This window comes from Strix uralensis, chromosome 3 (genome assembly GCF_047716275.1).
Source record: "Strix uralensis isolate ZFMK-TIS-50842 chromosome 3, bStrUra1, whole genome shotgun sequence".
Classification (NCBI taxonomy): Eukaryota; Metazoa; Chordata; class Aves; order Strigiformes; family Strigidae; genus Strix; species Strix uralensis.
The window spans coordinates 84,162,395-84,179,675 of NC_133974.1; the positions used below are offsets into that span (position 1 = coordinate 84,162,395).

The window sequence follows — 17,281 nt, forward strand, 5'->3', positions numbered from 1 at the left end:
AAACAAAAAGAAAACGAATCAGTCCAGCAGTAGCACCATCAGAGGAGGTACCAACAAACTGCAGACCCACAGTAGCTCCACACAAACGTCAAGCAAGGGCAAAACTTCTGAGGAGCATGCTGAGGTGGGGAGCCAATCGCTTGGCCACAGCAAGTGGGACCCCTTCATTTTTCAGTCACCTCCAAACAACACATCCCTTTTCCTCCTCCAAGTGTCTGAGTCACAGAACTCAAACGCAGGTCTCCTCATCATGTGATGAGTTTGCGCCTGGCCTTGTAACAGACTGTCCCTTATTTTAGTTGTGCAGAAAGTGCATGTTGGGTCACATAACACCCTGTGTCCACCAGGTAAGTGGTGTGCAGCCACTCCCCAAAACACTTCATATGTTTCTGATCGAGTTCTCTGATGGGACGTGTAAGCAGCCTCCCACATGATTCAACCTGCACATTCGCTGTTAGCACAAGACTAGAGATGTGTCCATCCTCTTCTAGGTGATATGTGCATTTTAGTCATCAGAGAAACATTTCCGGTCATGCCATGGCAAAAATGCTGTGAGGTCATTCAGAACAAGTTGGCAGGGCCAGATGAACTCATTGGGCATGCTGAATTTTGTCTGCAGATCATAGGAGAAACTCTAAATCAAGAATACTGTATAATAATTTTCCTCAGGCAACTTATATGAACAAAACCCAATGACAATTATTAAGTTAAACTAATGTCACATCTATACCTGCAGCTGCTTTTTCACAGGGACTCTCAGATGGTTTTGTAGAACACAATTCAACAGCAAGATCAGTCTGGACAAGGTACAGGATTTCAGCACAGGCCTATTTGTCTCAGTTCTCAGAGCTTATATTCACATGTTGAAAGTTAACTTAAGTACTTACACTGTTTTGTGGACATACCCCAAAACAATTGCTCAATTCTTACTTTTTAATTTTTCTAAAACTGGAGTTCTAGAGCAAAGAATTAATTGCTGTGAATTTGCTATTTTAAAATAATTTCAGAATTTGACTGCAACTAAATCGAACTATTGTGCATATGTATATAGTTTCTGTTCTAAAAATGAACAAGAGAAACTCATTTAAGAACACAGATCTACTATAAAATGAACACTATTTTAATAAAAAAGAAAATCATATGGTAACTTAATTATTCTTCTAATGAACTTCTCCAGGATAGTATCTTTCCCTTTGGAATAATTAACATACACAGAGAAATGAGGGTAGACTATTTCACCCTGCAAGATAATAATTAGAACACAAGAACCTCTTCAGGAAGGGGACGCTCAAGCCGTTGGAACAGGTCTTCAGCCTGGGCATCTGATGTGAGCAGTTGTTCACCAGTAAAAAGCACATAACCACTTAGAGATCCATTCTCCTCTGCAATTTATTTCAGGAAATAGAATCCTGCTACTTATACCTGCTGAGCTCTAACGTGTTCTGCCAATAAAGAATTTACATTTGAGGATGCTACATTTCAGCCAAGAAATAAGCTTTGCAACCCAGAAATCCTGTGCCAGACAGTCTATCATGTTTCCCTGCTCTGAATCTTTTTGATTGTGATGGTTTTTTGACCTTCATAAGTATTGAAAATTTTGCTCTGTTGGTTTTCCAAACTGACTAAAAGTGAAAAGAGTAAAATAAAAAATAAAGAATAGCTGTAAAGTGCAAGTGTGAAAGACCTGCCATTTCTGTCTTAAAGAAAATCATGTACTTATCACCATTGTGCAAATACCTCAATAAAACAGACTTTAACATTTGCTTGGTTTTGAGTTAAACTCTGCAATTTCTAGTGCACCAAAAAACCAAACCTTCATTTGAGTAGGATCAGAAGTTGTTGCTCACTACATATCAAAACAGTACTAGTTTCTTAAAGGGGTATTAGACCACCTTTCACAGTGGTCCCTATTCAGGATCAGATTCTTCTCTTACATTTAAGCCAATTCCTACTCCTCTTCCACCAATCAAAGAATCATTCTATTGCAATGTTAGAGACAACAGTCCAAAAGGAAGAAAAATCTCTGGACATGACTGGAGAACAAGGAGGGTTAACCCAAGTGCTTATTTAATAACTTCTAGAAGAAAAAATGTATGAAATTTCAAGCACCCCAGTAGACTGAGATTATGAGCTGAAGCAAGTGGATCATCTTTACATGCTTTAAATTAACCTCCTCAGAAGTGCCTTCACAAGAACAGTGCCATAAAAATTCAAATTAACTGTAATTTCTGTGTGAACAGAAAGTCTGCACTTAATATCGGTAATTTACAACAGATATCTTGTAAATCTTTCACAGCACTCTACAACTTCAGGGTAGCACTAAAAGCATATTTCTAAGCAGTTTGAAGTCTAATCCATGAGGAGATTGCTTATCTACAAAGCCACCTGCATGCTGCAATTTAAAGTATGATGCTGAGAAAGGAGACTGTAGAATATTTTAGGAGGTTTTTCTTGTTTACAAAACTATCTTTTAAAGCATCCATCACAAAACTTCCCTACCTTCAACTAGTGAATTGCCCTCTGCTAACCTTAAGGGAAAAAAAGATCATTTCCCCAGATATTTGTCTGTTGAACAGTGGTTTAACTCAATTCCTTCCTTCCACATAGATCTTCCCATTTTTTTCATTGTTTCTCCCATCCATTACAGATTTTTCTCACTCTGTTCATCCTTACAGAGAGCCACCTTCTCCATCCCAGCTGCCAGTTTCCAAATCATTAATATAGCTGGAAAACGGTAGCAAGAATACTAGTTACTTTAAGAAACTGTGTAAGAACCATTTAAGCTTTCTAGTATCACACAGCTGGGTCAGGTCAAACCAGCCTAACTGATACACTGGGTGAGCCTGGCAACAGGAGATTCCCCAGGAGTACACACATGTTCAAAGACATTTACTTTAAAGTCTCTTAACGCAGCACCGCTCAGCAGCTGAGTTGCCATAATTTATTGTGTATGGACTCAAGCCACCCAGGGGCAAGATGAAATGGCGGCTTAACACATTTTACCTTCCTATTGGGAGTGGTTAAGAACACATGCACAGCCAGCTCTGATCATCTGTGAGAGACCATTAAGACGTTATAATTGACCTTTTCTGATTTAAGGCTCCTATTGAAAATTTTAAGCAGAAAATTGTTAAAAGCCATCACAGAAATGCTTATGTTCCTTAACAAATTCCCCTACAGAAAATCTGATCGCTCCTCTCATCTGTGTAAATCTCCAGCCTGGCTGTTGACATGATACATCCTTGGCTGTTGTAGAACCTCATATTGAGATCTCTGGTGTGCTATGCATGTGTAGCACCACAAAGCATCCTCTCACATATGCCCATAAGATGTCAAGAGCAGCTTGTAAATCACTGCACATCCTGGCGCACCCCTGCATGGGCACTGACAGCATCTAACTTGTAATGAAACACTGTCAAAAGACTGCCCCTTAAAGGATAAATTTTATTACAAGTCTAAGATGAAATTCTGGTCTTGCTGTGGTCACTGGGAATTTTACAGCAGTCTTGAAGGCAGGCAAAATTTCATTGCTATTTTTAAAATAAAACAAAAAAATGCAGGGGACATATACATCAACTGCAAAAAAAACCCCACCAACTTTAGATTGAATATGGCTCAAAATGCAGCATCTGCCAATAAAACCAACATTGGGCATCACTGGGAAGGATAGTGAGAACGAGGCAGACAGTCATTTTGCCAGCATAGAGAGCCATGGTATACCCGCATCTGTAGCACCATACATAACTTACTCTCCACATCTGAAGGTCACAACAGAGTAAGAGAAGGCACAGAGTAGGGCTACTAACTTAGCTACACCTGAGAAAGCAGCTGCTTTACAAGGAGACACTAGAACAGCTGGGACTCTTCAGTTTAAAGACAAGAGGAATGGGGGGATACGACTGATGCCTACAAAACTGCAAAGGCAGCAGATACGGTGAATGCAGACAGTTCTTCCACAAATCCTGCAATATTAGGCATAGGGAAGACTTGGTGAAATTATCAGATCAGTTTAAAACCAATGAAAGACAGCCCTGCTTTGCACAGAGCACAAGGAACATCTGGAATTTGTGGAGACAGACAGGACCAGCACGCTCAGGAAAGGACTCGGCAAATACAGACAAGTCCACAGATATCAAATGAAATAAGCAGGTACACACTCTCCAATAATCCTAATCCAACAATTCTGGATACTGATGGAATATTAGGGAAAAGAGTGGGAAACAAGTCATCTGGCTTGCATTACACTCCTAAATTGCATTTTCCTGTGGATGCAGACACATTACTGGGTTAGATGGTCCACTGGTCTGCCCAAGATGGCCATTTAGGCATACTGTTATGAAGCAACAACGAAACCCTTTATTCCTTCAAAAATATGGACCTTACTAGAAATTTTGACCAAATTCAGCCTGGCTCATACAGGCCAATAGGAGTTACAGCTTTTTAAGCCAAGGTTGCTGTTAGGGGATGTTTGTAGGGGAAATTGAGTGGATCATTTCAGGCTGATACATGTAAGAGGCAAACAGTCACACGTATTAGACACATGTTTACTCCAGTATTTCTACTACAGTTTCAATCTATTTCAGTGTAGCTAATAGGCAGAACCTGAAGCATGGCTTGTAAAGCTTATCTTGATAAACAACAATGACAATGTAGCACCAAGCAATGCTGATCTCCCTGGATTATAAGAATTTTGAGCTTGAAATTTTGAATTTTTGCAGCGTTGTTTTTCTGGCTTACCTTCACTGCACTGAAGCAGAAAGCATAAAGGACAATCAGGACCACAGAGCTTCGGGAAATGCTGTATAGTGCAGATACGAACCCAGCAGCAGCTGAAATACAGACATTACATGTTAGTTAATTTCTTCCTAAATGAGAATGTACAATCGAAAGAGAAAAATTAAACAGCTCTTGCATCACAAGAGGTATAGAGATTAAAGTCAGGTATCACAATGCTGGCTGTTGAGAGAACATCTTTAATGCCCTAAATAAGCTCACAAAACTGTTTACACCTAAGACTGAAAGCCAGATGCCACTGTACTCCATGTGTTTTCCATTGACCTGAGGTCCCACAAAATTGCTTTTTGTACTGAACATTGTTTTGCCAAAGTATCAGTATGACTCTTCATGTTGCTGCCAAAGAGGAATGAAGTGATCTACAAAACCGGCAATTTTCTAGTCAAACTCCACGTGGAGTTTTCCTCCTTCCCTTTGCTCCTCAGACACAGGCTCTGGTATCAGCCAAAAGCATCCTAACTTGCTCGGTCAACCATGATTTGCACCATATTAAGGGAGAGAGAAGGATGCCAGCTGATCCCTTGCTATAACCTCCTTTGAGAGCTTCCAGAAGCAGGGCAGGAAAAGCTGTTAGACAGAACCAGGAGTTCAGCTGTCTCAACAATGGAGACATAGGAGCTGCAAACCCATGCTCTAATTAGGGCTTGACATACACTGGAATCATCACTATTGATAGGATATGGACTTTATCCAACATGTTATTTCCTCCAGGTCTGCAATGGTATTTATGAGACAAAAAGCCAGGAACACCTGTATCATCTGTACTAGTTTTAACCACTTGCCAACGGCTATGTCTATAGTAGCAAGCAGAACAATGCAGTAAGCGTAGGTCTGTGGAATGAAAAGTGCTGAGGATGTCATATCCATGATATACATGTTTGAGTTGCCTTACTGCAGACTATCTCTAGTCTGGTCCCACAAACTGTAATCTCATTAGTGCTTGGAGTGCAATAGATGCACCTTACAGTGCACCTTTCTTTTAAGCTTCATCCAAATTGAATCCAGTTTGCATACTCTGACATCATTCTATGATGCAAAACAACATGTGGTAAGTGGGAACAAGGAGGAAGTTTGTTTCTGATCCCAACTAATGCAAGATGATAGTGCAGATGCATCCCAATCTTCTCTGTTACTTAAGCTATAATGAAACACAAAAAACACCACTACCAACAAAAAACCCCCTGATGCATCACCTCTCACAGGCTTTGTTTAATCTCCAACTGAAATAACACCAAAAAAATCATACATCCAATATCTTGTGAACACGCATTACTATAGAACAATGCAAACATTTATTTATTTTTATTTTTATTTTTAAAATGGTTTTAACAGATTTTTTTTTTTAATTTTTCTTTTTTATAAATATAGCAAAGATTCACCTCAGACATGCCAGGAAAGAGCTCTTTGATGTCAACTACATTCTGCGGCCTATAGCACAACTTGTACACAACTTTTCAAAATAAAAAAGAAATCTAATCAAGGGGGTCTTATTAGTAATCCCCCCACTGCTATATGAATACCATTAGCTGTTTGAGCTCTAACATGCACCGTGCTTTAAAACATGCAATAATATCCTCTAATCTAAGGTTATAAGCCCAGAAAAGGATAGTTCAGGCTGCAACTGGCTACTTACCAGAACCGCCAAAAAGCAACATGTCTATTTGCTCCAAAAGATACACACAGAAGGTGTTGATTTGAGGGAAAAGACCAAGAAGAGAAATTGCAGGAAAGCAATATAAAAACACTAAAGAAAAAAAGATGTATGTTAGAACACAGTCGTACATCACAATGTATGGAGAACAGAGAAACATGGATCATACCAGAAAAAGAAATTGTTGCAAAAAATTCTGAAGATTGTTCAATGAGCATACCTTGACCTCAGCAGCAATAATTACACTTTCCTTCTCATGTATTCAAAATAAATTATGCTGGTTTACATGTAAGAAACTAAAGCTCAGAGGTTAACTTTAAGCTTTATTTTGGATAAAAGCAGCGGCAGAAAAAATAGCATTATGTAGCCTCCTTACTGCTTCTCAAGTACTTCCAATGTTATATTTCTTCTATTTAAAGTACTGAAATTTTGATTTGCAGATTTCAGAACTTCCTCCTTGAATTGGAGATGGTTCAAGCCCAGGTATAACAATTCAATATAAACAAACAAAGATATTTCAATGGCTAAGATCCTAAGAATCTTGGCTATCACAGTATCTTGCCTCTGCCAGCAATCAACAGCTGACATTTAAAGCAGCACGTAAAAACGGGACAAATCTACCACGAAACTTTCCCAGAATATTTTCCCAGCTTCCAAGCAGGATAGACCTTGACTTTGCAGTAGTTAAAGAACATTAAAAACAGTAAAGAAACTCAGGGGTAAAACCCAGTCTGACATCTTTACATAGTCTCTTTCTAAATAGAAATGCTAATTGAAATGGCTGCCTTACAGTCAAGGAAAAGCAGGAGTCATAATTCAGGTAACTGTGCTGCTAGTCTTATGTTCTGTTCATTTCCAGCCACTCGCCCTTCCTCTGAGCTCCACCCTAGAAAATGCTATGCACAGTTGTCTAGCAAAGCATCTAAACACACACTTAACCCAAGTCTCCAATGCTGTCAGCTTTCAAGGATACATGCACATGTTTAATCATATTCTTACTGTTTTGTTGTACTAGTACCAGAATGTTCTGCATGGTGAGGGAGAGAGATGTGTGTCAGCCACTCTTCCTCATAAACAAGTATGTATTTGTTAGTTTACATGCTAGGAAGACTGCAGTTTCCTCCTATTCATTCTCATAAAAAGCAAATTAAACAAATCACTAGGACAACTTATTCCCCTTCCCACCCCAGTCAAATTTTAAGAAAGTAACAATAGGTTTTGTGTTCTTTGTTGCATGCTAATTTCGCATTTTACTCCCAACTCTTCTTACTAACACATCTTGTGCTAAAATAAAACAATACACTGAGTTTGATCTGACAGCTTTTATCTTCATAATAATATACACTACTGCTATCTAATATTGTAAATCTTGCTGAGGAAGTCAAACATGGGAGAAAAAAATGACATACTCAAGTGTTAAACACAGACACGGCTCACTTAAGTACACTTGCATTCACAATGCACCCTTCATCACGACTTCCTGCTGCTGGCACAAATTATACATATGCAAGAACATGAGGAAACACTGTCTTCTCAATCTTGTACATGCAAATGCCATTATTAATCTCCTCTTTCTTTAGTACCCTGATCTTCCACCAAGCCAAGCAAGGACCACTCCTGAAGACAGACAATGCCATGACAGCAAACTGCCCAGCAGGCCATGTGGACTCACCACAGGATCAACTATCCCAAAAACTCACTGCTGCAACTCACAGGAGACCTTGTTCCTTGGGCAAAGGACTTGCAGAACTGCCACAACTCATCTTAGACTACTGACTTACAGTCCAAATGACTATCTTTGCTGTAGTAACCTCAGAAAAAGCTGAATAAGAGCAGGGTAAGGAAGGACAAGACCAGAAACATTATTCTGTCAGTACACCAAAATATATAGGGGTGAATGTAACAAGGAGGGAAAAGCTGATTGACTACAGCAATGCCCTCACCTCACCCTCTCTCTATTAATACCTTGAATAATCCTAACAACTTCTTTGGCTAAGGTAGCTTTGTTTATCGCATCCTGCACAAAGGAACATACCAGCGAGGAAAATAAACAATTGTCATTTACAAAAGGATTGAATTTAGGAGCAGTAGTTTCCCTTGTGGGAAGCAGACAATAAAAGTAACTGATTAATCAGTCAGAATTGCATTATGAATTCCAGAGAGAATTTGTTTCAGCATCACACATTTCTGAACAACACCTTTAAGAGCTGGACCACTAGGAAATGTTTATGTGAGCTCCTGGCATTTAACACTGCAGTTTGAAGGTTTCCTCTAAAAAAGTCGCTACCAGATAAGTGTAGGAGGGAAGCATAAATTTTGACTGGAAACTTTGGGTCTTTTGAGAAATGTAGAATGGTAACTCAGTGGCAATGTCACTGCAAACATTTTAGAAGTCTAAAAAATTATTATTTTTAAAAAAGGATATAACTGAGTACTAGTCCATTTGTTGTATAATAATACATACTTTTTCACAGGGGAAAAAAAAAAGGCATTATTTCAGTGAGAACATAGCAGAGGATAACATACACAGAGGCCTTCTTCCCCTGACAGAAGCTCAGTCATTGCTGAAAGTTGCAGGCAGAGGACTTGCTATCACAAAATTTCGCCACCACTAGACATCTCTTCTGAGATGTCTGCTAAATAATTTCACTCACCTAATGCTTAAATGGTTTAATCACAAAAACTGTCATAAAGTGCGTAACTCCTTTTGTCACTAACCACACCTGTAGCACCTAGTGACTGCGGTTGGCTCTGTCTGTGCCCTTGCTTGCACTACATATGTTAATCTAGCGAAAAGGTCAACTGAAATAACAAATTCAGGATGAAAACCATAGTTAGAATGAATTAAAGCCATGATCCCCCAACTAATATAATAGCAGAACCACCATCAATTTAAAATAAAACAGAATCAGATCCTAAATAGATTGCTTGCAAAGAAATAAAGCTGTTAAAAACCACATTTCTTAATTAGGTTACACATCTAACAGGTTTCCACTGACTTTCTTTTATAACCTTGTTTCAAGACTTTTATCGCAGTATGCTATGCAGCATCACACTAGTTCCTTGGTAAGTCCTTTCTATGATTTCCATCACTTCAGCTTCTTACCATAGTAAACACCTGAAATATAACACTTTTCCTTTCCTTGGTATTTGTAACGTATAGTCAAAAATCTCTTGATATCCCAGCTTACCAACTCTGAATAATTATGAATAAAATATAAATTAAACGGTCACCATATGATGACAAAACAATAGAGAGATCAAAAATACATAGAAAATAGGCAAAAATGCAAAACAACAGCAACACTTTATTGGTATTCAGTGGGGCCAACTTCCCTCCTGATTTTACTGCCCAAACCAAATACTTCTATACCTTCAGTGCCTAAGGGAATCTATACTCAAAAGTGCAGCAAGGTGCTGGAAGATGCCAGACTGCCATGGCTTACAGAAGTAGCTGCACTGTGAACACTCGCAAGGACTCACCACAGCCAGAAGTTGGGACTCCCATAGAGATAAAGAAAGGAATAGCTGAAGCGCAGCCCCAAACATCACTTTAACAAATACACCTTGACAAAATAAGAACAGGGGACAAGCAAAGGGGCATGGTTTCTCCTCCCTCTCTCATTAAACAGATGCCAGCTGGGGAGATGAGCCTGTATTTCCTCTCCCTCCAACCCCCTCCAGGCTGTTTCAAGAACCTGCTCTACCATCTCTTCTGAGGCCAGCCAAAATTAGCACATTTATAACCACACTTTGTTTTCTTATACTGGTTGCTATAGTTTTTCATTTATCTCCATCCCAAGCGTCATTTAAGATTCTTCTTGAATTATTTATCAGCATTTTTACTGTTCACCTTTGACAAGCAGAGAAAATAAGATGTAAGAAGAAACTTTAATGAGACCAAAGGAAAGTAATGAAAGAAGCTAATGAAAATAAGTGAGATGCAGGTCTTCATTATTCCCCTGGTTCTGGGGAGAAGGATTGGGAGTCAATGAACCCATATAAAGGACCAGAAGGCATTCCTAAAGAGCGTATGCCTTTCAGGCAGTAAAGTAATAGCCTGACTTGAGTATAGGAAAAAGCAAGTACAACAGTCACAGGTGAACAAGGACCACAAAGGTCATACACTCTATATCACAAAGTTTTTTCCTCAACTACAATAGGTGTTCCTGGTTATAAATTCACAAACCAACAGGTCATCTCTGGTACACTACGACACAGCTCATGGGAAGTTTTCACAACTTTACAGTAAACTTTAACTTTTCTACTTCATACCTAACAGTGTTGCGCTACTTGACCTGAGTCCAGTTCAGCCTTTGTTTCTGTGACACAACTAGAGCAGCATCACAGTTACAGACTGCAAATGTGTAACAGGAAGAAGTATCCTGACAGAATGGGGTATTTCCAGCTGTGGCCACTCCAAATTAGTGCCAAAGGATCATCAGTCCCATTTTTGGGCAATATCTGAATGTCCTCAAGCCACCTCAGAACATGATTCCAGAAGGAAACAGGTTGGAAGAGCTACTGCAATGGCTGCTCCACATTAACTCATCACATGAACAGCAAGATTAAACTAAACCAAGAAAAAGCATGTTCTTCATGAGTGGAAGAATGTCCATCTGAGGACTTGTCACAGATTAGCTTCCACGCATTAAATTTAAAACTCAGCTTATTCTGCAGTAACTGCTCTGCACAGACAAACCCTTACAAAGATTAACTGCATTTCACAGATGATGCCTTTTGCTAATAACATCAGTGACTGTTAGTTTTCTATGGAGACTTTTCTATGAGCCTCATTTCATTAAGAACTACTTTTATGTGAGGGAAGGTTGCCAGCTGCCCCCCGTCCCCCCACACCTGTCTTAAGTCATTCCAAATGTTTCTATCAATTTGACTTAGAGTTGTGCCTCCATAACGCGTTTGATGGCCAACATGGGAAAACACAGACTTCCTCTGCTAATACTTAATTCATTTTTACAGTCCTAGGAAAAATATTGACTCACCTATTACATGGTCTCTGGCTGACTGGAGAGATGTAGGCGAAAAGAGCTTCAAGCCATACATTGTATAAACTGGAGGATTTGTGTCTTTAGATCCAGCATCTAGCAGCAAAATAAGGCCACACAATATACAAAAATACACAGGTCTGCTGTAGGTTATGATTTTATTGTGCCCCTGGGAAGAAAAAAAAAAGGAAAAAAAGTGTTTGAATTTTGTATTCATTCTCCTACTGTGTGCACTGCATTAAACTGGAGAGGGGTCAGGAGCCAGACAAAATATTTTAATGATTTATACATACTAATTAATAATAAAAATGTTACAAGGTATTTTATCTTCTCCGGAGGAGAGTTTCAAAAGGCACAAAAAGCAGTTAAGACTAACTCCAGCAATCATTTGTTTTTGAAAATCTAACCTTTTGGACCTTTCAAAACACACTAACTGCAGAAGTCACCATCTTCTGTGGAGAAAAAAAAAAAAGCTCAATCTGTCTGAACCTTTCTTTTCAATAGACAAAGATTTTTTTCTATATATTACTTTTATTTTAATGAATGTCTGCTTCAGGTAGGTTGGCTTTTTTTTTTTCTTTTACTTTATGAAATAGAAAATTATTTTTTAATTGCATCTTAGGAAGTAAAAAAATAGCAGAGCACCTCCTAGGTGCAGTGTGAGGCATGGAGATTGATGTTTTGCACCAATACAAGTCAATTTTTTTTTTTTGTTGATTTGACCCACTTGACAGCAAATCAGTGTTCCTCCTGGAGAGGGTGACACTCATCAGCAGTTTCTGGTCTCTCTCTCATGCAGCACTTTAAAATGATGATCCAAAGGAATTAATATGTGGAGGGATCCTTATGTCTTTCACACACATCTCTCACATGATCGATTCACACTAATCCTACAAAACATTGCTGTGGGGCTGTGGGCTAGGGAGAATAACAGATGCTTAAGAAAAATCTTAATAGTTCTGGTAGCAAGCTTAAGGGTAAATAAGACATTTTAAATGCTGGTGAGTTAAGATTCCTTGAGTGTGAAAAGCCAGGAGCAAAGTGACAAGGATTCAAGTTTGCCTTGCATAAAGCTGCTGTAAAACTGTTATTTGTAAAATGTGATTTAAGTGAGTATAATAAAAGATCTTTTTTTTTGAGTCTACTTACTGATTTGAAACAGCGGCCATATTTGTTTGGCCGCCAGCCAAGCTCATATGTTAGCATTGCTATTAACTGATCTGTACTCTCTTTTGGGATCAGTCAGATAACAAGGTGGCAGATTGCAGGGAACTAGCAGGATTATATTGCACCTCACATCCATGGAATATGAATCAAGTCAGACTGACAAATTGTAGCTGTTTAATCAGAGTTTCAATTTTACTAACGACTTTTTTTTTTTTAAATAAGACAAATGTCCATTAAAAAAAATCAAAGGAGAATTAGAAATATAAAAACCTGACTTTAAAAAAAATTCACTTAAAATGTTATTTTCTGGCTGTTTTTAAACTTCAGTTCATTTATCTGAAATACGAGCTGTGCCTTAGGAGAAGAAACCAGTAAATATTGCACCTAAACAATTGCTTAATGATTTATATTCTGATCCGATTCTAGACCAAAGTCTAATTTTATCATTATGTTACATTCTTGTCTTACCTCTTGAATTACGGAACCCAGGTTTTATCTTTGCATGGTAATTATTTGAAGGCAGCTGGGTAAAATGGAGTTGATGACTAGAAGTCCAGAGGTTTAGCTCTACACACCTTTCAGTTCCAAGCAGAACACTAACATACTCAATAAAGTTTACAGTGTATATTTAACTCTTGCTTCTAAAGTAGTTCACGGTGTGCTGGGTGAATCACTGGCTGAAGGGCAGAGCTCAAAGGGTTGTAGTGAATAAGGCTATACCCGGCTGGTGACCAGTCACCAGCGCTGTTCCTCAGGGCTCAATTCTAGGGCCAGTTCTGTTCTATACATTTATCACCAATCTGGATGCAGGAGTTGAATGCACCATTAGCAAGTTTGCTGGTGATACCAAACTGGGAGGTGCTGTTGGCTCTCTTGAAGGACAGGAGGCCTTGCAGAAGTATCTACATAGATTGGAGCATTGCGCAACGATTAATGGGATGAAATTTAACAAGTTGAAATGCCAGATTCTGTAACACCAGGCACAATTATAAACTGGGAGAGGAGTGGCTGGCGAGCCGCCCTGCAGAAAGGGATCTGGGGGTGCTGGTCGGCAGCAGGCTCAGTAGGAGCCAGCAGTGTGCCCTGGCAGCAAGAGGGCAAATCACATCCCGGGGTGCATCAAACAGCATAACCAGCCCGGCAAAAGAGGCGATTATCCCGCTGTGTTCAGCGCTGGTGCGGCCTCACCTCGAGTACTGCACACAGTTCTGGGCCGCACAATTTAAGAAGGATGTTAAGGTCCTTGAATGTGTCCAGGAGGGCAACAAAGCTGGTGAAAGGGCTGGAAGGAATGTCCTACGAGGAACGGCTAAGGACTTTAGGCTTGTCTAGTTTGGAGAGGAGGCAGCTGAGGAGCAACCTCATTGCTCTCTGCAGCTTTGTGAGGAGGGGAAGCGGAGAGAGAGGTGCTGATCTCTTCTCCCTGGTATCCAGTGACAGGATGTGTGGGAACAGTTTAAAGCTGCATCTGAGGAGATTTAGACTGGACATTAGGAAGTATTTCTTTACCGAGAGGGTGATCAAACACTGTAACAGGTTTCCTACAGAGGTGGTTGATGCCCCAAGCCTATCAAGTGTTGAAGAGGCATTTCAACAATGCCCTTAAAAACATGCTTTAACTTGGTCAGCCCTGAATTGGTCAGGCAGTTGGACTAGATGATCATTGTAGGTCCTTCCAACAATAGTCTATTCTATTCTAAATAAATCACTCTTACCATGCTAACAACAATAATGCTAGTTAGGATTGAGGAAGCAGCTTTCAAACGCTGTCTGGACAGTCTGCAAAATGAGAGCAAATACCACCTTTCTTATTTTTCAGGCGGTGGTGGGGAATGAGACAGAACCCTGAAAAGGAGATCTTGCCTACTATTGGATCAACAAGAGCAAAGCAATGCAGCATCAACGCACTCAGAAGGACATTGGCTGCACAGCTGTCCCACTGCTTGGGATGCACTCAAGTTAAATGACCTTCCCAGAACGCAACAAATGCTCCAGTCCCCACATCTAGGGAACAGGCAACACAAGAAAGAGGAACTGCTGTGAGTGTTAGTGCTGTATTTCATTGTCATTTACATCGTTTGTGTGAGGGAGATTATTCACACAGAATCATCTAGATTGGAAAAGACCTTGAAGATCATCCAGTCCAACCATTAACCTAACACTAACAGTTCCCAACTACAGCATATCGCTCAGCTCTATGTCAACTCTACTCTTAAACACCTCCAGGGATGGGGACTCCACCACCTCCCTGGGCAGCCCATTCCAACACCTAACAACCCGTTCTGTAAAGAAATACTTCCTAATATCCAGTCTAAACCTTCCCTGGTGCAACTTGAGGCCATTCCCTCTTGTCCTATCCCTTGTTACTTGGTTAAAGAGACTCATCCCCAGCTCTCTGCAACCTCCTTTCAGGTAGTTGTAGAGGGCGATGAGGTCTCCCCTCAGCCTCCTCTTCTCCAGACTAAACAACCCCAGTTCCCTCAGCCGCTCCTCATATGACCTGTGCTCCAGACCCTTCACCAGCTTCGTTGCCCTTCTTTGGACACGCTCGAGTAATTCAATGTCCTTTTTGTAGTGAGGGGCCCAAAACTGAACACAGTAATCAAGGTGCGGCCTCACCAGTGCCGAGTGCAGGGGTAAGATCACTTCCCTGTCAAGGGAACAGGAACAGTCCTGGTTTGAAGCCAACAGTGGACACCTTTTAGGAGAGAGAATATCACTGGGACAGTGATCACCTCCTGAAAGCCACAGCCAGGGCATGAACATTGCATTTCCTCTTTTCAAGGTTTTAGAAACAGCCAGAAAAAAAAAAAGGGCTGAAGCTCTCTTGTGCCTGAGGGCCAAGCTAGTCAGCCCTTCACCAAAATGGGCACGAGGCAGTGCAACTTACCAACAAGGTATTTTAGATATTAAGGACTGATTTTGTTCTACTAGACAGACTCATCAAATTTTTACATGAAAAACTGATTTCATCTTGGTGAAACTACTCCACTCTGCATTCTCCTTCAGAAGAATTTAAATAATGAAGCAAGATTCCTTTTATATTTTACATCTCATTTGTTGAACAATCATTTTTTTCTCCACTGATAAAAATTTCAGTGAAAACTCTTCCTTCCCCTAAGTCTGCCAAAAAATGTCACTGACTTTTTCAGGTCCATGTTTCTCATGAATATGTTTCAGAAACATCCACATTCTACAAACACAGCACTGGTGCCTCTTATATTTCGATAAAAATATTAAGACTTTCAAAGCAACTAGAATACTTTCACAAACACTTCCATTTAGTAAAATAGCACTTTTGACTGCAAAGCATTTTGATGGGCAAATTTCAGAAAGATCTAATGATTTTTTTGCTTTTGGGTGCACACATGCAAGAGGAAGATGACAGAAGGCTTTATATAAAAAGAAAATTGTGTGTGCTCAGTTATACAGAAGAGCTTACAGGGACAAATTAAAAATACTTTTTGAGTACCTTATGGGATTTATGAAACTGCCTATGGTAGCTACCCAAGTGAGTTCGCTATCTGCTTTGGCAGGTAATGAGACCAAGACAATTAAGTTATGCGAGTGATTCTGTAAATTTTATTAAGAGCATGACTGCAATCTTTCAAAGCTCAAATGCCTTCGTAAACCTGAGCTAGATCCTGAGCTATACAGGTGTCTTATGAGAGCCTTACAGACAAGCTCTCATGATCCTTCTGTATAGCCATTTACTAAAGATACAGCCTTTACTGCCCAATCTGCTGCTGTCTCCAACCAATATCAAGCAGCTCTGCAGTCAAAGCCATTTATCTAAAACCTTGAAATGCACATGACAAGGATCTCTTGGATCTCTCTATTTAATACCCTGCAGTCACTGGCACCTGCCTTATATTCTACTGTTAATAAACTGATACAACTCACACTTGGGATGGACTTTATTTTCTTCTCCCCACCACTCCAGTGAGGACGCTGTTCCCAAATTTCACCATCCTAGAACCACGTATCCCTGTGTGAACAGCAACTAAAGGCCACCAGCTCCAAATGGACCAGAAGTGGAAAGGCTAAAGGACAGGCTGACAGGAAAATAAGGCTCTCATCTTGTAGCAGGCAACAGTACTAAACCTGCTGCTACAGTAAATGCCAATAGCTAGCATTAGCTGTAGAACCTGGGAAGTTCCAGCTTAAACACTAAAGCCAATCATACCAGAACTATTATCAAAATTCAATGAGTATAAATGAATATAAAAATTCAAAACATTAGCTAAGATTGGTTCTTCTCTATATACTGAAATTCATCACTTCCCACAGTGACAGTATACAGACAATACATAGTGTTCAGCTCAGAGAGCCTAGTTGTCACAGTGTAGTATGGGGAACAAGAAATAAGATTATCTCCAATAGAATTGTAACAGACTACCAGACTTTATAGGGTTTAGTTAGCCAGGTCTTCCTCACCACCAGGAAGTGAATACACTGGCACTGAGAAGGAGTTCAGAACCCCTAGGCATTGTGTTTTCTGAATTCACTGGATGATATTTTAAAGCAGAGTCTTTCAAAATGGTAAAGGCTAAAGATGGCAAAGTCACATCAAACAGTAACAAAGTCTGCATGTGAGAGATAGAGAAGAAGTTTGGAACCTCCTTGGCAGGCATGGATAACATAAGGCATCAGCGGCTACTCA

At 39.9% G+C, this 17,281-nt stretch overlaps 1 protein-coding gene across 2 annotated transcripts in view; it reads right to left on the reverse strand.

Annotated features, from left to right (window-relative positions):
- Positions 1-17,281, reverse strand: part of PCNX2 (pecanex 2) — a 161,367-nt gene that overhangs the window by 98,853 nt on the left and 45,233 nt on the right. For both annotated transcript variants that reach the window (XM_074863133.1, XM_074863134.1), the window contains 3 exons: positions 11,449-11,620; positions 6,428-6,538; positions 4,738-4,829 (listed from right to left, as the gene is read on the reverse strand). In XM_074863133.1, coding sequence (XP_074719234.1) covers positions 4,738-4,829; positions 6,428-6,538; positions 11,449-11,620 — 375 coding nt within the window. The remainder of the gene's footprint in view (positions 1-4,737; positions 4,830-6,427; positions 6,539-11,448; positions 11,621-17,281) is intronic.